At 47.5% G+C, this 20,758-nt stretch overlaps 1 protein-coding gene across 4 annotated transcripts in view; it reads right to left on the bottom strand.

Moving 5' to 3' along the window:
• Positions 1–20,758, bottom strand: part of PASD1 (PAS domain containing repressor 1) — a 56,077-nt gene that overhangs the window by 3,388 nt on the left and 31,931 nt on the right. For 3 of the 4 annotated variants that reach the window (XM_072876980.1, XM_072876981.1, XM_072876983.1), the window contains 14 exons: positions 19,583–19,696; positions 18,804–18,922; positions 17,852–17,934; positions 13,990–14,096; positions 11,339–11,486; positions 9,139–9,220; positions 7,081–7,204; positions 6,191–6,300; positions 5,607–5,693; positions 4,506–4,664; positions 3,754–3,957; positions 2,661–2,863; positions 1,794–1,886; positions 1,100–1,307 (listed from right to left, as the gene is read on the bottom strand). In XM_072876980.1, the coding sequence (XP_072733081.1) occupies positions 1,100–1,307; positions 1,794–1,886; positions 2,661–2,863; positions 3,754–3,957; positions 4,506–4,664; positions 5,607–5,693; positions 6,191–6,300; positions 7,081–7,204; positions 9,139–9,220; positions 11,339–11,486; positions 13,990–14,096; positions 17,852–17,934; positions 18,804–18,922; positions 19,583–19,696 (1,841 nt within the window). The remainder of the gene's footprint in view (positions 1–1,099; positions 1,308–1,793; positions 1,887–2,660; positions 2,864–3,753; positions 3,958–4,505; positions 4,665–5,606; positions 5,694–6,190; positions 6,301–7,080; positions 7,205–9,138; positions 9,221–11,338; positions 11,487–13,989; positions 14,097–17,851; positions 17,935–18,803; positions 18,923–19,582; positions 19,697–20,758) is intronic. The other variant, XM_072876982.1, reaches the window with a different exon arrangement.

The following is a 20,758-nucleotide window of genomic DNA, read 5'->3' as shown; positions in this document are numbered from 1 at the left end:
ACAATGCCTGGAGAGTATGGAGGGGAAGCAGGACCTGCCTGTCCTACCAGCCCCATGGGGAGCCCAGCAGGAATGGAGACCTTCAAAAGCTACGTGGATGTGAGGTAAAATCTGCAGGACGTGCAACTTCCTTCTTCCATGGGAAGGATCTTCAGGATCTTCAACGAAGAGGTTGTAGAGCAACCTTGTCCATGTACCACCCTGTGGCTGGTACAACAAAGACCTGGACTTGCTGGTTCACCCCTGTTAAAGGCACTGTGGCACCAAAGCCTGGTTTTCTGTTGCCCTGGAGCTATTTATCTCCCCCAGCATCATCATTCTGCTGTCCACATTGCTAGCCCTCAGGACCTCAGTGCAGCCCGTGAGCACACGTACCCAAAGTGGGGACAGCTCATGTCCACATTTGCTGACAACAATGATTCATTTCTTACTCTAAATCCAGTCCTGCTGCATGGCTACTTTCAGCTGTACCTACTCCTCCTGCTTTGTTTTCTACCACCTTTGCCTGGGGGACCGTAACTTACCTCTGCCAACCAGGCAAGTCTTGGAGAGTGTGTTACTAATTAATTATTAGTTTCAACAACCCCTCTCCTTGGCAGCATCATTGGTTTGGCATGCACTGATGAAGCTGTGCTTTGAAAAACCAAAATCACCTTCTCCAGAGATTTGTGTTGTGAAACACCCATTTATTAAAAGCAAGCAGTGACGGCAGCTGATAATAAACCTTGCTATGCTGAGACATAACCGCAGGAGGCATGTTTTCAGAAGCGCTTATCCCTTATCATGTTTCACGTCTACAGCAAGATTCCCACCAGAGCTCCTCTTGATGACAAGCTCTGTTTGAAAAACTGGTTATTTCTTCTGGACACTAAGTAAGTGATAGCTGAGTTAGTTTGTTGGAAAATATGGCCTTGACCAGGTGTAGAGCCAGCCTGGAAAGGCTGAGCACTTGGGTACGCGCAGATGCAATGGGCATGGAGGATGTGCGAGTGCACTGACCAGGTTTGATTAGCCAGGTAAGCCCCATTTCTTCAAAAAAACCAACCGAGCCCCAAAGCCATCCCTGTGCATCCTCACAAACCTGTTCCAGCTCCCTTACCTGAAGGTAGAGACGGTGCTGCTGAACCTGTTGCTGTGGCCACTGGTGGAGATGAACTGGTGTGTTTGCCTGGTGGGATGTGAAGCTGGCGTGTGGGATCATCAGAGACGGGGAGAAAACGGGCGACGGGGCTGGAGGTCGGACGGTGCTACAGGTGATCGGTTGCATCTGTATTGGGGGAGGCAAGATCTGCTGCTCTGCAACGAATCTGCCACGAGGAGGAAAATAAGGCGTGAGAACCCAAACCCAGAGCCACCACCGGAGCAGGCCCTGGGGAGCCCAAGTGCTGCAGGAACCAGACTGGAGCAAGGTTTGTTTTGACAAAAACATGCAGAGCCTGGCGAAAGCAGGCCCCAGGTTTACCTCTCCCCATCAAGCATGGACTGGAACTGCAGACGATTAAGGTTTTTAAGGCTGAACATCTCCTCCATGACTTGATTAGGCATTTTAAGATTTGCAAAAGCCAGAAAACAGTTTTAAAAATATTTTTTCAAAGCATTTTAGTTATCATAAAGTTCTTTGTAATTAAAAAATAGTCTCATTACTTTTTCTCCTAACTAGCTGAGCTTTCATTTCTTTTAAGACTGAGACTGGTTGTGTTTGTGATCACGTACAAGTTTTTCAAAGTAATTGTCAGCACCATAAAGTGCCCTGCTAAAACTCTGCATGCAAATAAGGGCCAGCAAAGACTCACTTTCCTTGCTGCCTGCCGGCACTGCTCTGCGTGGACTGGCCACTGCTGTTGGCGGCGGGCATCACGGCTTGGATAGACTGATCCAACAGCATCCTGCGGTGGAGGAAAAACAGAGGACGGTCAGGGAAGGGAGAGGTCCAAACTCCCGACTGTCAGTCTCTAGAAACAAATCCCTGAAAATCCTCCCTGAAAGCATGCAAACCATCACCCTGAAAAAAGCTAGGGAAATAGGATGCTTATTATCACCTTCTCTAATGCACTCGCAGACGTGAGCTGAAACTCGCTAAATCCTTCATGTAAGAAATATGTTTTATAGATGGTGAGACCTCTAGGGTTTATCTTGTTTCCTTACACAATATTTCAAAACGGCTGGATCCTGGAGGTAGTGTCTGCAGACACCTCCCTGAAAGGTGGTTGAATAGTTTGGGGCTGTTGTATATGTTTTATACGTTTCCAGTGTTGTATAAAAGAAAAATGTCTTTGCCATGGCACTTGTCCTTGCTGGAGAAAAGACACTCTGGAGCTTCAGAGCAAGCAGACACAGGTCTGGGAAAGGCTGTCCCTGCTAGTTTTTCCTGTTCACTCCCTCTGACAGCAGCAGATGTCCAAAGGTTACTGAGCTACATGGACAATTTATGGAAATATGGAGAGAAAAGGATTTCAGGCCCCTGAGGGCACGGCATGGCGTGCACAGCACCCTGCTCGCACGCACTCCGGGCTCACGCTAAGCCAGGCCTCTGCAGGAGGGACCATCCCGACGCCGCTGCTGTGGCACCCAGACAGCATCGGCCCCCTGAGCCCAGATGTGCCTGCCCTCCCCGCCGCCCAGGTATTGCTATTTTCTATCAATCACGGCTGTGCTCGTACCTGAGGCTCCTGTCCTGGCTGTAGTCAGACTGTGGTTGCCTGTCGCTGCCGTCAGTCGGCATCTGTGCAGCCACTGTAATGGGATGCGTTTGTGAAAACACCACGGGGTTGTTGTAGAGGGGCACTGAAATGCTCGTCTGCCCCGGCAGACACGTTTGCTGGGCTTGGTTTCCTCTCATTAGGTGCTGCTGCTGCTGCTGTACCTGAAATGAAGACATAGATACCCACGTAAGTTTTTAAAGCTCCCTAATAGAAGGCTAAAATAACTACTTCCAGTATGCAGATGGGAAAAGAAGGAACAGAAGGATATTCTCCCTGAACACAGCAGTAGGAACAGTAGGAGCAGTAGGAACAGCACAACCAGCCTGTTTGTATTTATTGCCCCTGCATGGCAGGTGCTGGCATCCCCAGCGGTAGGAGCAGATGGTCTCTTGAGAAATCAGAATACAAGGGTAAGGGCATGCAAGGCTCAAGGGAGAAGAGACCAGCTTAAGAGGGGAGGAGGAGTGCAAATCTGATGTCCCCAAGGAAAGAGTCTCATCTGTCCTTTAAAGCAGTAGTTTTGGTCTTTTTTGCTTTTGGACACCTTAACTCTTTCCCAAAGAGATGTGACCACCTATATAGCAGATTTAGGTCTAGTGATGACAAACTTGTTTTTCAAAGCTGCCTTCCAAGACTTCTCAGGCAGAAGAAAATTAATGTTTTAAAATTATGCCTACTTCCCCATGTTACAAAGTCACAACTCTCACTGGCTACGAACGAGCGTCATGTTGCAATCGCAAACAGAAGCGAATGAGAGCCCAAACCTCCCACTCAGTTCCTCTCTGGTCACCAGGATGGCTCCAGCAGTCCTCAGGTTTTAGTGCTTTTAGGCTACCTGGCTTTTATTTTACAGTTGCAGTTTTTACCGCTTTTACAGTTTTTACAGTTTTTACAGTTTGCAACTGACTCTCAACACAAATTTTGTAATGCCAGTTACGGAGTAAAACCAGCACGGAGGAGATGCGCGGGACCGCGGGGAGGGGGGACATGGCAGACAAGTATTGAAAAAGCCAGGAAAGGGGACGATGAAGACAAGGAAGCAGCCAGCGACCTGGGCGGCCGTGCCACGGGGGTCCCTGAGGAATTGGCGCGGTGGTGGCAGGTGGGTGCCACAGTAGTGCTTCGTCTCCATAAGGCCTTGCTGCTGTGACTTCTTGGCTGTGGTCTGCCTGGGCGTCCCCGGCGGCGGCAGCCTCCTGGGGCTCGGGTGCTGCACGTTGTTAAAGACGATGGGGATCGGCTGCTGCATCAGCATCTTTAAGAAAAAGAGATACGTGAGTTGTTGCAGCTCATACGGTGGTTGTACTGCCTGAGAGAGAACGTCTCCGGCTCCCAGGCTGTCTCTATCAACATATATAACACCGCAGCAGCAACATCTCTAAATCCAGGGGCAAAGTGAACCATGAATAATAGAAAATCAAGTGTTAGCTTTTGCCCAAGTATTTATTCAGAGCCACGACTGTTCCAGCTCCATTACACCTGTTGCATTTTGCAGGAATGGCCCTGGGGATCCAGCAGCACTAACCAGCCACCGAACCACCAAGCTTTTTGTGCAGGCGGGACTTCGGATTAGTTTGGGATTGATTTTTTCTAAATCATGAAAATTACTGATTCAATACTTAAGCAGATAGTGACGCCACTCATCTCTCGGGAGACGGTACTTCCACATCTGAGACCAAACTACCGATTTATCCAGAGCTCATTTCTAAATGCTTTTGCCACTGACAATTTTGTTGCCGATCTGCGTGCTCAAAGGAAAAGCAAATGGTTTGTGGGTTTGGGAACCCCGGGGGCAGGGGGTACCTGCAGGTTGGAGTCCTGCACGAGCTGGAGCTGCTCCTTGATGACGTGGAGCTCTTCTTGCTGCGTCTTGATGTCAGCTTGCAGTATGCGTGTCCTCTCCTCCAGCTGCTCTTTCAGCTGATGCATCATCCCCAGCTGGGTTGGGAAATGGTACACTGGCTGCGGAGAACAGAGAACAAGATCATGGGGTAGGACCAGTCCTGCTACTCACATTCATAGTGATGCTGGCTTCAGAAAAACGACTGCTTTCCAGCTTTTGCCATAGAAAATATGATGCTGAGAAAAAATGGCAATTGCATATTTAATGAAAGTACCCCTGTACTTGCAGAGCAGCAGCACAACTGGCTCATACTCAGTGCCTCACTCCAGATCTTGGTCCGTTAAATTTTTGCGCAGATGTGGTGTCTGTGCACAGGGCTCCTCTGGCCCTTTAGTGTGACACCCTGCTGATTTTGGACCACCTGTGCTTTGTGGCAGCCCCCACATGCTAACCCTTGCCACACCTCCAGGCTGGGCTTTCAGTTGTGCTGCTGATTATATTTGCCAAAGGCCCAGGTTAGGTTGTAATCCCACCCTGGGACCCATCCTTCACACCTACCTTGGCCGTCTTCAATCCCTGTATTATAGCCTGAATGTTTACTACACTGACCTCAAAGCTCTGTGGGGATGGGCCTCATAGTTACAGTTTATGACTCCCACATTTTTCTTGTGGTGTTTTTCTTTTTCTGGCCTAACTCAAACCTTCCATGACATCCCCTTCCTCTACCAGGGCAATAAAGCTCTTCAGCACCGTATCAGCCTGCAGTTAGTTGCTAGCAATTCAAAGATGAGCCTTTAGCAGCCCCCAATGGTTGTCACAAGTGTAAACCTTCTTCTAAGCTATTTCCTTGGGTGTCCTACCTGCTCTGTCTCCTTGCTGAAGTAAGTGGTTGCAATAATTTGGTTGCAGGTATCTCTCAGTAACAGCAACAGAAAGGGCACTGAAACCTTGCCTCCACACTGGGACCAGCCAGCAAGGAGGTAAGAGCAGTGAACCAGAGCCACCGAGTCTGCCCCGCTGACTGGCCATGCCAGTGCATTTAATAAAAATAAACCACGTACCATCACAGCGTGCTGAGAGGGGACTGCTGGCTGAGCCACGGGATGCTGAGTGAGGTGTTCAGCAGGGGCTTGAGGAGTTGCTATGGCCTAGAAATGAAAACTTTGCCTTACTGTAGGTCCATAGCACCTCTGGTGCAGAGTTGGTGCGATACCGGCTCATGCCAGTGATGAACAAGTGCAGGGAATTAGACAACTCCACGTGGAGATCCGAGGATGAGTCTGAAGGGAGAATTTAAGCTCCTGCATGCCCCCTGCTAATTGCAAATCCTCGGTGTCAGCATCCATTTTTGGATAAAGGCCATTTCATGGCCCAAGAAAAGCGGGCTCACAGTGTGAGAAGGCATTTGGCCTGGAGGGGCAAACTGAATCCTGAAAGGAGGCAGCAGAGGAGCCTCTAGCAGCTCTCTAGCAGCTCTCCACCGGCTCTGCCGGCCAGCAGCATTCCCCCCGGCTGAGGGAAATCCCATGCTCAGGCCCAGCACACTCAGAGGTGGGGATCCAGCCTCTCTGAGGGCGACATCAAGGTTTGTCAAGCTCATTTCTTTACGGCATCAGAAAGGCTTTTGCTCACAGGAACCACTGACCTGAGCGCTCCCAGCAGATGCCAGCCGTAGGGCTGCCTTCTCCGTCTGCCCCCCTGGCACCGACGGCTGGGTGGGCGTGCTGGTGTCCGTGTGTCGCATGGACGACGTGGCTGGAAAAGAGATGGTTTACTGTGATATGGCGGACCCGTGCCTGGGTACCCTGGCTAAGCCTGATCTCTGCGTACGCAGATGAGCAGCGACCCAAACGCTGCCAAACTGGGTCCCCAAACTGCCCCTCCGTGGTCCCTCTGGCTCTCCGCCTGACCCGCGGGGTTCCCTTCTGACGCTAACACCCTGTTTCAGCCTTCCCTCCATGCGTGTCTAGATTAGCTCTCCCACGCTCCCCTGGCAAGTATTTCAAGAAAAGCCCCGAGCTGGCTCCTACCCACGGCCCCACACGGGCACTGCGGTCACCCCGCTACTGTGCCCAGGGCAGGGGGGACACTCGTGGCAGCTGGCACGAAGCTGCCAGCAAGGCAGGCAGCCTTCTGCGCTCCTTCTGCAGGGGTTTATCATCAGGGACCAAACTACCCCATAATAAAAGTTTTGTCAGTGAGGTTCGGGGCTCAATCAAATTGCTTCGGCTTAGCGAGTCACCTTCTGTCCCCTGAGCCACAGCAAACAACCACAGCCCTTAGGTGGTAGCAAATGGGGGGAAAGCTGCTCTCGCCTTGGCAGCGGGCTAAGAGGGAGAAGACAGCACGTGGCCGCGGCTCTGCTGCCCTACCATAACTTGTTACAGCACAGTACGTCGGTCCTGGTGCTGAGCACCCCCCTCCCACCCTGACTCGGTCACTCCCAGCTGAACCCCAGGATTTTGGAGGCTGCTCTGCCCTCCAGCCCGCTCCTCGCCCCCGCGCTGGGCTGTCCCCGGCCGCGCTGGCACCTACACGCGGAGTCGGAGAGGGCGGTGTGCGAGGAGCGCCGGGAGCTGTGGGATGACAGTGACACTCCCTCCCGGCTGGCGTCCTGGCTGCTGCCGCACTGTCCCACGTCCAGGTAGCTGCTGTGGCTCTGCGGGGAGCGAAGCACAAGCGGTGAGACCGTCAGCAGGAGAGGACGGTGCTAGAGGGGACCTCCACCTCCCTGACCGCTTATTGGCAGAGAAAACTAACAGACTGGGTGCGTAGAGGGCCGGCACTGCAGCACCACACCGCCAAACCCTGGTTCAGTATTTGGTCTGCCCCTCAATGTCCACCCTGACGCCTTTGGGTATCCCCGTGGAGACAGGACCCTCAGGATCGCACCCCAGCCGCTGCTGGCTTTGGGGTGATGCCACGCATTTCTGTCCCAGCACACCCGTCTGACGGCAGCGAGCGGCAGTGGGGGACACGCGCCGCGCGTCGGGTGAATGCCATGGGGATTGCTGCCCGTGCCCCATGCTCTGGCGTGCTACCCTCCCGCTCTCCTGCCCACGGAGTTGTGTGCAAATGGAAATATGCTTTTATATTAGGTTCCTTCTGCCTGATTTCTTCAGGGATGTCACAGTTTGTTGGCCGTGGCACTCTGGGGAGTGCTGGCAGAGGTAACGAATGAAGGTGGCAGGCGGGGCTGGCTGGGGAATGGTTTTATCCATTGCAGAGATGGAGAGAGATGGCTGGGAAGGGACATGGAGCAGTGGCACGGGGACATCAGCTGCAGCCCTAGGAGAACCTACAGCGGGGGACAGGTACCGGAGCGATGCCGAGAGCTGCAACCCCGCTTGCCGCTCCCTGGGGAGCAGTCGCTCCCAGCAGGCTGTTCTAGGCAGGAACCTGGCAGCACATCCGCAGAGGGGAACAGCCTAAGCTAGTGAATATTAACGGCTTTGGAGCTGTCACACCAAAATGACAGATGCCACCTGGCAGATGGTTTGTGGCAAACAGCCCATAAGCATTGGGTAGTAGGAGACCATTTCACCTGCAGGACGTGGGTGACGACGTGGGCTGTGCCACCACCCTCCCCACGCCTCCCAGGGAGCTCCCCAGCTTCCCACTCCCCTCCAGAAGATCAAGCAATGGGAGTGATCCCTCTGCCTCTCCTCCAGCTGCCTTACACCAACAGACGCAGCTTAAGGTCTGCAGAAAAATATCTCAGCTATCATGTAGAAAGGGGAAAAAGACACAGAAGTGTGCTGTGGTGACAGAGGACCACCTGTTTGCAGAGGACCGTCTTGGTCCTTGCTCAAGTGCAAAAGGTCTCTGGGACAGCTTCCCCTATACATCCCATAAATGGTTTCTATAAAATAATGTCTGAAGAGCAATGAGGCTAATGGAATGATAATTACACAACAATCCATTTGCAATTACTTTGATTACTGGTCTTATTTGTAAACGACTGAGAGGAAGAACTTAAAAGTAATTAAAATGACCTTGTTAATTGGGCAGGTGTGCTGGGATGCCAGACTGATTCAAGCCATGGAAGTTATTGCTCTGGTCACAATCCTACACTTGATGCGATCCTGCCCAATGGCATAAACAGAGCTGAAATCTGGAATAAGAGTAAGTGTTTTCCCTTCACTTCCAATCTTCCTCTGAGTATCAGTGACGAGCTGGCATTAACAAAACAGGTACCATGTGGTACTGCCCTGCGCTCGGATCCTCTGCGCCTTACTAATGGCAACAGGTACAGCAATCTAGCCTCTAGCTCCAGCTCTACTTTTCTGCTTCTGAACTGAGGTGGTTTAACCTATCATTTGAGTAATGGTCTTAGAAAGAAAATGAATAGCAGAACAGCAGCAATGCAACTGCTGAATTTGCAGTTATATGCCTGAATCAAGATGGGCAGTTTAGAGCCACGCAGTGGAAAACTTCTCAGGGTCTGCCTGAGCCATAACGCAGCTGAAGGCTTGGAAGGAGATGGGAGTAAAGGAGAGGGAGAGGAGAGAACAGATATTTTCCTAAGACTGGTAAGCAATTACTCAGTTTGGTTTAAACACCTACTCATTCAACTGCGAAGGGACATGGTACCTTTAGAGAAGAGGATGCCAGTTCAATTGATGACTCTTCAAGGCCAAGATCTCGCCTTCTTTCAGCTCGAACTTCCGCATAACTAAAAAAAAATAAAAATTAAAATCCAGTTTTTCAGTCTGGATATTGTTTACTGTATGGTAACTATCCTCCCATACAGGTCACTATGGAGTTTTCATGTTGAGTCTCAAGCTTTGCACAGCACACGCGCACACACACACACACATTATCATATACAAGGTGCTTAGAGGAACATCATCGTACAGCCTTGCAATCTGTGACTAACTGCACTTGCTGAATATCCCCGGATTAGAAACAACAGGGCTGTCCCAGTCCCGCTGCACCCAGGACTGCAGAGCCTACATGATTAATTGCACTAATAATTCCAAGCACAAACGTAGACACTCCTTTGCAAATTTTGGCCCTGGATGCCTTCAAGCAAAACTAATCTGAAAGCAAAGTTATTGAAGACAAAATGGGTGTATTTGTCCTCAGTACAATTTTCCTAACAAAGGAGATTCCCATTTTCCATAATCAGGCAGAAAAATGATCCTACAGCTGCTGTGCAGATAAACTGCCATAGCAAATGTACACTCATTTTCTAACCTGCTGATGATCAAGAATCAATTTTTTGCATGTTGTGCGGTAGCTCAGTGAGCCCTAAGCCCGTGCCTTGGGGAGGAGGAGGTCAGGTCCCCTCTTTCTGAGGGCGCACGCAGTGCCGTGCAGCGAGCCACACCAGAGTTAACATCCCTCACTCCGGTGGCAGCTCTGAATGCAAACCGACGGCTGCCCAGGAGCGATGCGAGGTGCAGGAATCCCTAGGAATGTGCCTCTAAAGGTGTATATTTGCTTTCCTTACTGTTTTTTCTCTTAAATAATAAAATATTTACAGTAAACAATGCCACATGATTCACCACTGGGATAAACTGGAGAGGATGTTTTAAAGACTCTCTGAGTGCTTGTGGATTGTGGGCACTTAAAGGTGCCAGAATTTATGGTGCTGTAATATTAATGGGCCATAACCTTTGTGGGAGGCAAGAGAAGTTGCTGAACTGAACTCACTTATATCATTGTAGGCAATGAATTTTCCTGAAATCACTTTTTAACTTGTGTGTTTCAATAATACATTCTAAACCTTAACTATATGAGACAGAATTGACTTTCAAAATCTATTTAGGACTATATCACTAGGTTTAAGAGGCACTGGAAGCAGAAAGAAGAAACAAGTTCATGCCCAATAAAGTCAGAGCTTAAAGTGAAGCCGAATTCCCTGGAGGATGGCAGAAGCAACACAGCTCAGAAGCAATCCCTCTGTCTAACATTTGCTTACGATAACACTTGACAGGTACTTTCTATCAGCACACACAGCTCACATCACTTACACCCGTTGAGTGGTGTAAGGTGTTCCCAGCCTGTGTTTCAGAATATCCCAGTTTACTAGCGTTAGTTCCTCCAGATGTTTGACAAGAAAAAGGGGGACCAGAACAAACCCTCACAAATTGATTCCTGACAGTAAAGAAAGACGCAGCGAGCAATATGTTTACTCAAGTTAAGAGAGCAAACCAGTACACCACTATTTTTCAGGCCCTTCAGTAAATATATTCTCAGTCTTAACACGATCTTTTTTGAGATGACAGCGGTAATCAAGCAGATTCCCCTCCGGAAGGTGCGTATCGCAGAGCATCCCACCCTCGCACCGCCTTCCAGCGCGGGTTTGCAGCCCAGCAGAAGCAGCTTCCCACTAGGGGGGGATCCTGGGCTGAATTTCAGGTGAGGAATAAGGCTAGCAGGACAGCAGCTAACTTCAAGTCAGAAATATTTAAAGCTCTGATCAAAAGGTTTTGTAGGAGACGTATGATCCCATTCATGCCCATAAAGCCGTCTGATTCTTAACACTTTAATTCTTCCTATGGCCATGTCATCCCTAGGGATAAAAGGGGAATGTAACACACTGATAGACTTGGCCAAGGGTGGCTTCCAGGCATTTGGCCCGGTTGCCAAAAGAAAAAAGAGTAATGAAAACACATTATGCTTTTCCCCATGTTCCCTGTCATAATAGTTTTATAGAATTACATACATACCATCTTAGCGTGGCAATACCCACAGCAAATATTTGGCTAACACAAAACAGAACTAGAAAAAATAACGGATGAGCACATGGGACATACATTATGAAGTGTTTGGTGCTTGCTCCTACCTAACTACTAGGTGCGTGCAAACGATGAACTCGGGTTTGGAATTCCACTGGTGGTAGGTGATGTAGTAGTGTGTCTGCAGCCATATCCACTGCTGGCCTTTGGTCAGGAACCGATAGTAACAGGACTTTCCTTTTCCAAACTGCATCACTGTTAAACAAAAAAGAAAGCAATTTATAGCAAACAGAAATTTCATGGTGCAAAGGCGATTCGAAAAACCACTTGGTCCTATACCCCTCTTGCAGTCTGCTACTGCACTAAAATGGCTCTTGCGGCTTTACAAACACGACAGATGATATGCAACCACGTACTGACCTTTTATTTGGGTTATTTTCTGCTACTGATTTTCAAGAGTGCACTTTGCTATTTTGAGATTGTTCTTATAACTAATAATTGGCATAACTATGTAACTAGTTATAAGAATATAACTTATTCGTGGGCTCCTCTGAAACAAGCATAAATAACATTAATTAAACAAAGTATTGGCCTTTCACAAGTACATGGGAATGCATTTCAAAGACTAGGGGGTTAAAGTCAGGATCCTAATAATGGCACAAAACAATAAGATAGTGGAGTTTTAGCAATTTAACTGAGAATTTTCTTCCAAGAGCTGACCTAAATACACCAGACCTGGGATGTATTATCAGGGTATGTCCAGAAAAATCTCAAGTGGTGTAATACAACTGGAACATAATGAGGGGCACTACATTAAATAACCACATTAATTGTTCCTGGACTGCTGGGAGTACAAAGTGAGACATGCTCACTTAAAATACCCATAATTAATGCAAAGTAAAATACAAATGTGGTTTAAGCAAACCCATTTCACTTCACAGTAGGCAAGATGCCTGCCCAGAGAGGTCAACCTGAGGAACAGGAACTTACCAAGCCACACTAACCCAAGTATTTTTACTCACCTGCACACCTCTACTTTGGTAAATATCAGGACTAACTTCTTTAGGAATCCCATTAACAGTGATGGGCTTTAGATGAAGCACTTAGCGAAGGTCTTCTGGCTAACACGCCATGCTGGGGATCACTCAGCTCCTAGTCCTGGCAGAGATTTCCTGAAGCAACTTCTATAAGTCACTTTACCAGCACCTGACTTTGCCCCCCTGCACAGTAAGATTAAAAGATCCTTTCCTTCAGGTGTGTTGTGCAAATATTCTTTTAATATGTCAGAGGGGATCCGTGGCTAGTAGAGATGTAGAACATAAATCACTAAATACATTCTCTGCTGAATGATCTGACCCCACTCTCAATATAGTTAGCGTCTACGTCAAACTGCACACACATATTACCAAAAGGACAGCGTCTGGTTAAGTAGCTCACTTCTGTCTGAACAGTCTTTCAAGCAAACAGCACTAAAAAATACTGTACTTGAGAGCAATTAAAATATTCCTTTAATATTCCCATCTACATGCTTGCTGCACTTGACACAGCTTGCATCCAGCCCCTTTCACAGCTTCCTTCGCGTGCTCAGCTGGGCACTTTCCCACTTTCTCCACTCTCTGGGGTGTCCTTGTTTCCTTTTGACAAAACACTCTCCTTTCAAACAGAGATAGCAGAGAGACAAACGGATAGAGAGTTTGCCCAACAGGAAGCCTATAACTAATATTTCTTGGCAAAATATCTGATTACCTCGATGCATTTTACAAAGTGCGCAGTTACTTTTCGTTACAGTGCTTGGCAATGCAAACCAGCTGGAGGACGGACCTAATTCCGGCTCAGTGTCTCAGTCTGAAGTGCATGTAACAAAATGGAAAAATACAGTCTCAGGGATAAAACATCTCACATGCTCATCTGGTAGGAACAGCACACTGATTAATAGTAGACCACGTCTGCTGCCACCTTTTGCCCTTCCTCAGGTCAGCTCCAGCCTTCAGCAGGACATGGTGCTTCAGCAGCGGGCTGCACTGCCGCGGTACTCGGGCTACGTGCTCCTTCTGACCCGGCTCCTCTTGTGCTCTTGCAGGTCACAGTATTTCACCTTGCATGAAGATGAACTTCATGGACATTCTCTGGTGTTGACACATCAGCCCAAACTGGACTTTTCTGCTTTTCTGCCTTACTTTCAGGTCGACCAAAAATGAGCCATCTTCACCCACAGGGAAGCTGCATTCGGTACTTTTGTATTTAAAAAAGAGTCTGAATCTCCAGAAGCATTTTACTAATAGTAAGTGAGGTTCACAACATCTAATTGCACAGGCAGGCGATCCAAATGCTGCTTTCAGAAAGCATTTTGGTGAGCTGAGCCTGCTGGCTGACTCTGGAGCCCAGGGGAAGAGCAAGACCCCATGAACTGTGACAATCAACAAAACTCACAGGGTTTGGGGCTGCCCTCACAAACTGGGGACAGAGGGTGTAAAGTTCTGACTTCCCATCTATTAATCTCATTTCACTCTCAGACAACCTGTGCTCAAACAGGGTATCTATCTGCCAATTTGGGAAACCTGCACAAAGAGTTCCTGATCTGAGTGAATTCTGCAGGGATTCAACCTCCAGGTAAGTGTCAACTATGACAGTCTGTCACGGGAAGAGAGAATTCCCTCATGCCCCAGGTAAAGTTGCCTTTTGCGACGACAATAAAAGGTTTTGCACAAGTGACAAACGAGATCAAAGACAGGCACGCTGCAGAGGGACAGGAACTTACGGTGTTCATGGCATCTAGCAAGAAGCTCCAGGTCATCTGCGTGGTAGTAATCATACCCTGATGTTCCCAGAACCTCAAAGGGTAAATATCCTATAATAGGTGGAGCCCTAGAAGGGAAGCAAAGGGCAGGGAGTGAGCACAAAACCTGACACTTTGACATCCTGGCAGACACACTGCAATACTAGTGACCAAAACCATCTCCTATGTTCATTTGGCGGTCCCTGATTTCCAATCAGGAGTGGATTTTCATATACACAACAATGTATTTTCATATACAAGCAAAAAACAAAAAAAATGCAAGGGAGAGGTAAAAATTGAGAAAATGAAAAGGTGTGTGTTTACTGTTTCATAGCCTATTCATTATGTGGGTGTAGAGAAAGGCATGTACGTATGCAAGTGACTCAATTAATTAAGTAAGTACGCTTGTGAGACACACGGCTTGAGAAACGCTATGGCTGTTCATGTGCATAATAACTTGGAGCTCGAGTAAAATTATCCAGTAGGTTGGATGTAAATGTCATCTGGGTAGTAACTGTAGAAGACAGAGTAAGTGGGAAGCTATGTGTGTCAGGACCAGCTTGGGTAAAAGAAAAAGTAATTGTTCCCATGGAAAAGCTTGGGAAATTATAACCAGCAAAAAATTTTTCTATGCTGGTAGTAAAAATAAGAATAGGCGTGGGGCTGAATTTAAGGACTGTTATTTCTATGGCAGGTGGAGAAGGAATCAAGGAAGTATTTAGATGGGCACATTGCAATGACTCACCTGACTATTCTGCTGTCAATTCTAGATTTTCCATTTTCTAGGCAAAATATGAGATTTTTTTTTTAACGAGGTGTCCTAACAACACTGAGCTTATGCACAGCCTTCACCGGAGCCTGCTAGCTTATGATTATGAAACAACACTGAAATGTGAGGAGACAACCACTATTTTTGCTTCTACTCCCTATATCAGCATGCCACCTTCTGTCCTCTAGCGCCCAAGTACACTCCTGCTTGCACCCATTCAAGCACTGCACATACTTTGTGAGGCAGGACTTGTGCTAATTTGGCTCCACCTATTTGTTTTGGCTGCTGGATGTGCTGATGGCATGAGGCTCACCTGCCAAGTTCAGCATGTTCCTCAGGAATAAGGCGGCGGTGTGTTAGTGAAATGGTTAACGTCTCAAAACTGGGGCAGTCTGAAGGTGTCACTGCCTATCAAACGTGCCTCTCCCGCTGGCTTTCTCTTGGTGTGTCGAGTGACCCTCTTAAGGAAGATGAATGCCATAAAGTGGCCAAGAATATGAGCAAAGAATTATTTAAGTGTAAGTACATTTGGGTTTGGACGGATCAATCCTGAGTCTTCTGAATATTAATATGGGAACTTCTGCCATGGCTGAGCAACCCAGCTCCACACTTGTACTCCTGAGAGACACGGCAGGCATAGATTATTCAACTAAAGAGAGCCCAGACAGGTCTATAACTTCTCTCTTCCCCACAACCACAAGCAGTTTGGCACCAAATGGGAAATGGGAAAAGGAAGGACAGCCAGGCACGGCCAGTTCAACAGCAGCCCCAGGAGGATCAAGGTCTCAGCAGGAGCTCCCGAGTCCCAGCACAAGGGGTTGGCTGGAAGAGCCAGTCCTCCACACTCTCTGATGGCCCATCTCTCGAAACAGAGCGCGCTTAGTACACAGTGGTCCCCACCACAATGCAGCCTTATTTATTCAAATAACTTTTCATAGAGCACTGTGTTCCTTTTCCTCATATGACCCAGATTTCTGTTAATGATAATAATATGTGTATTTATTAAAGTGCCCTTCCTTGCCGTCTCTTTGGCAGAACGGTCAGTGTCTCTCCTATCTTTAATGACATGCTTATATTCAAGACAATAATGTCTTTCACATGCACATCAGATAAACATTTAAGCTGATCAGGAATGTATTGTGCTTTCCTGACTTTCACCAGAATTCTTTAAATGAGACAGCAACCACAAAATGCTTCTCATCTGTCATTTGACAAGGAGCTGCCTTGCTTGTGGAACAATTTAAAAGTGTCTTGTTAGCTTAAGTTCCAGCCTTGAGGCCTGCAACTTGCTGTGCAAATGGAAACGCGCAGTCTTCAGAGAGCCTTTTGAGTGCAGTCTGTTAATAAATGAAGGGAAAATAAGGAGAGGACCACAGTGCAGAAGAGAAATAGATCATTATCAAAGTTGACAGGTTTTCTTCCTCTACACATATTTACCTGTAGACCCAGAATACAGACTTTTCCTAGTTTTCTAATGTTTATGCAGATCTATGGAGTGCTTGCTGCATTATCCACCTTTGCTCCAATTTATGTTGTCATCACGATAGCAAAGGTCCTGATTCCGATAGCAAAGGTACCAGCTTGTGCTGGGTACCCTCTGCCCCTACTGACGGCACACCTCAGCATCAGGTGGTGTGAGCCGACACAAATAAGCAAGAAACAGCAAAATACCCAACAACATTTCACAGCATCCTGCGGACTCTACGGGAGAGAGGCTTGAACTGGTGATTAAATGAGACAACCCACACGATCCCCCGCTCATTCTTGGGTCTGGGCTCACCGCTCGCATCCGGGGCTGTCACAGCCTCAGCATCTGCATCAGCTTAATTTACTCTCAGTAACAATGGTTTCCTCACTGGGGATATCAGCGGGACCAGAGTGGCTGCAAGCACCCGGCGCAGAGATTCCTCTCTGAGTCACAACCCAGATTCATCAAAAGACTCTTTGATAGGTTTCAAAGCAGCTCCTGTTCGCCTTATTCACAGGAGCTGCTGGGACACAGCCCTTTGGAAAACCTGCTCACTTCGTCAGACAGTGAAATGAGGGGCTTAGGGCTCTTTTACGAACCTTAACATTAATCACCTGATTCTGAAAATGTGCATTACTGGACAGGCCAATTAAAGTCTAACAAAGTCACTCCAGCAAGGTCTCCACAACATGAACAGTAAGCCGACTGTCCCAAACCACACAGCATTAACTGTAGGGCCGTCGCACGGTCAGTTCCTCCATGCTTCAAGGTGAGATGCGTGAGGTACACATCAAGTTTAGTATATAAATGCAGGTTACTATTACTTTATATTTGCTCTCTCTCTTTCTTGCTCTAAATGTGCAGATGATATTTAGGCTTTTTTCCTCCCAAATATTTTTTTCCCCTACAGCCTTATTTACTAGTCTTCTATTTCTACTAATGACTACCTTTGCACAGCTTGCAAACGGAGGGATAATGGAAAGGGTAGGATTTTGCAATGTGCTTATGCATACGTGTCAAATACAGAGAAGTAAAAGAGTGAACAAAAACCTCCAGCTTCTTTTGAAGAAAATGAATCTTATATTAATCAGCTTAATAAAGTGGTTCCAGTCTGTTTCATTCACCAAGCTGAATCCTAGCCCACCGTATGGCATTGTCAAAAACAAATCTGCAATTAAATCATCTAATCCACTGCTTTTTCTTTTATTTTTATAAATTCCATCATTTCTCAAGGTGAAAATCAAAAGTTTATTGACACAGCAAAAGATTTAGAAGGAGTCCTGGGAGCCGTGGCTGGAAAACAGAGGAGCTAAACCAATACAGGGAACAGGACCCACACTGCTTGGTTTTAATGACCTAATATCTTGGTGAAGTTAGACATTTTTCTAGACATTTTCCCACCATTTTATATGGTTTCTTACCTGCCTAAAATATGGAAAAGAGCAAAGCATTTAAAGATGCCTAAGAAGTAAATTCAGAGTATTATTACTTACTCAGCATTTAATTAGAGCTATTCTACTTGGGATCTCAAGCAATAGCTACACAAAGTTTTCTATTTTTAAACTACAGTTTGTTTATTCTTCAGTGACTAAAACCAAATCTCTTACCTGTGGTCCAAGAATAAAAACTTCCATTCCAAACTATGCCTCGATGTAAATTCTTCACATGGCTCTTCAACATTGCAGAGCTCCTGCAAAACAGTTGGCACATTCAGACATTTAATTCTATGAAATGCCAAAAGGAGCCCTCTAGCAAGACCAAGGATGCATCTTCTTGGTATAACAAACCCTAGCAAAATACACGGCTTTTAAAGCACTTGACTTATTTTCCTCTAAGTAATGTATAAGCCTTGTTTTATAGATGCATAAACTGATGACAAGTGGCTAAATAATTTACCCTGGGCTGAATTTCAGAGCTAGGACAAATAGTCCAAGGGCCTCATCTTGCAGTCTGTAGGCAAAATTCCCCAGCTTTTTGTAAATATTGGTATCTGAAGGTGGATGACAGCACCAGGTCCAGTCTCAAACTGAGCTGGCTAATGCTCTCGAGCAAGAAGCACCTACAATCGTTATGCCTGTCATCACTGCACCGTGCCACAGCACACTTACAGACCAGCAGAAAGAGCTCATGAAACACGGTGTTCACAGTGTTTCAAGATGCAGGTGGCCTTCTTACACAAAGGAGCGGTGGGATGTATTTCTTTAAAGGCTGCAGCTTCTCAAGCGGTTTAGCTGGTCACCTTGTACTGGTGCTTCCTGGGCTGACTGCTCGAGACACCCCATCACACGACCGCCTCTTCTCAAAAGCAACTCCCACTTTTTATCTCGTCATTCCAAAATACATACTTATGTCATCTCCCACTCACAAACACAGCGGTGTCCTCTCTCATTTACTCTGCACAAACAATCTGTGCTGCTGAAGATACTCTTTGAGAGGCTGCTGCAACATGGCTCCCTTCGCGACAGCCAAGCACGCAGCTCGTGGTCCCAGCAGCAGCTCTGCCGCTGAGCACCGGCCGATCCCCGCACAAAAGGGAAGATGCAGTCACAGAGCTCTCACCTTTAAGAACTGTGGTGTGACAAGACGAACAGTTGCTACGAGGCAAATCTGCTCCTCCGTGGCTGACCTGAAAGCTCGTGCAATAGCTGACTCAAAGCCATTACAGGAGGGTGTAGGCACTAGACACAACCAGACAATTTATTTAAGAAGAAGAGGAAGGAGAGCTTTCTTTTCATGTTAAGACAGGTACAATGACTGACGAAACCCAAGCAACAAACTCCTCCTACCCACAAGACGATGCCACACTGATACATGCTGATGTTATCTAAAGCATGACCCTTTAGGCTCCGAGCTACACAGCTGTAACCACCTACCCCTGGCTTGCAGGGAAGCTTCGTAAGACAGCTCTGAGCAGCTCACAGTGTGCAGCTAGAGTCTCCTGAGCCTTTCTCCAGCTCAACATTTGCAAGATTCAAGATTTTACAGGTTTCTCAAACTATTTAATCTTTAAAAAGTGTCATTTGATTGCCACAAGTGAAACAGAAGAGCATATTTTACTGGTTATTTGAATAAGTAGGCTGCTTTACAATTGGCAGTGGATCAAATGGAGGTAGGATCAGTCTGGTATCACTTCTTTGAGCACAGCATGCAGAAGAGTGCACTCTTCTGACCAACACCTCCCCACCACTTTTATATGAAAAATATCTCCAACATATCCACAGCTCATTCCATCCCTGCCGATTACGGGGTATTTTCACCTGAAACAAGGCCTTTAGGATCAACACACAATTTAAAGGAGAGAGGTAGAGAGGTAAAGGTACGCTGGAGCAGTAACTTACCATGAGTAAAATACTTAACATCCACTACAAATTTCACATATTCATACATCAGGGGTTCATTTGGATCTAAGCTGCCTCTTGCTAAATGGCAGCAAAACTCTATTTGTTTTTCCGCTGAAATGAGAGAAAGAGAGCGAGACATACACAATGTTACCAGAAGTCTGCACTTGAGCACACTCCATATATCGCATCTATCTAGGTGCTTATACCAACTCTGCTGCTGTGGTATCTGAGCACACCCTGCTGGGATGCTCTTGATACCCATAGGTAAATATATAACTACTAGGAGCAATGATCAGCTGGTGCTGCTTAAGGAAATGTATTCTGACCCTTTCTCCCATGGCTTTACAGCCACCCCGCTGCACTGGGCGTGAAGCCCTGGCAATATCGGTCAGCAGTACTTTCCCCTGACTTCAGGCATGCACGATTTCATGCAAAGCTGTTAAGTGATATTGCAGTACTCTGCTCTGGCACTGCTCAGTAGGACCCAGATCCAAAGGGCACTGAAGTCACCCTAAGCCCTTCCATTAATGGCAGAGGGCACTGTGCCAAGCTCTTATTCAGTTTTCTGCCCGAGGTCTGAACTCCATGGATTAGGCCACGCGATCTTCTGTGGAGGGAAACCAACCCCGGGGCAGAGCACCAGGACGAGGGCTGCCTGGCTCCCACTGACGCTTGCGGGGCAGCAGAGAGGGGAGGCTGGCACTGCCCGGCCATGGCAAACCCGCCGGGAAAGGGGGCTCCCAGCACGGGCTTGGTGAAACGTGGCTGTTAGGAAGACGCTGCTGCCCGCTCTGGTGCTGGGGATGTTTTCTGGGGGAAAGGGACATTTTGGGGGTGGGACAGCAGCCCGCAGTAGAGATCTGGATGGACTGTTCAGGTAGGAAGGCTGCGCTTAAATTACATGCAGGGTTTCCCAGATGTCCTGAGACATACAAGCTTCGTAAGGAACAAAGACTCTGCCAAAACCCTTTGGGATTTCTCCTACCCTTTTCCTTTCCCCAAGCCCCTCAATCCTTTCACGGGCTCAGTCCGGCATCCCGCCCTAGGAAAAATATCTAATGAGGGCACCTTCACTGTCCTAGGATGCAAAGCAGACAGTAAAACAAAGACTGTCCAAAGCAAAGACCAAGTACTGGGAGCATGTAGGAACATTAGATGATGTGCTGCATTAAA

Source organism: Ciconia boyciana, chromosome 12 (assembly GCF_034638445.1).
Source record: "Ciconia boyciana chromosome 12, ASM3463844v1, whole genome shotgun sequence".
NCBI classification, from domain to species: domain Eukaryota; kingdom Metazoa; phylum Chordata; class Aves; order Ciconiiformes; family Ciconiidae; genus Ciconia; species Ciconia boyciana.
This window is presented reverse-complemented; position numbering and strand designations above follow the sequence as displayed.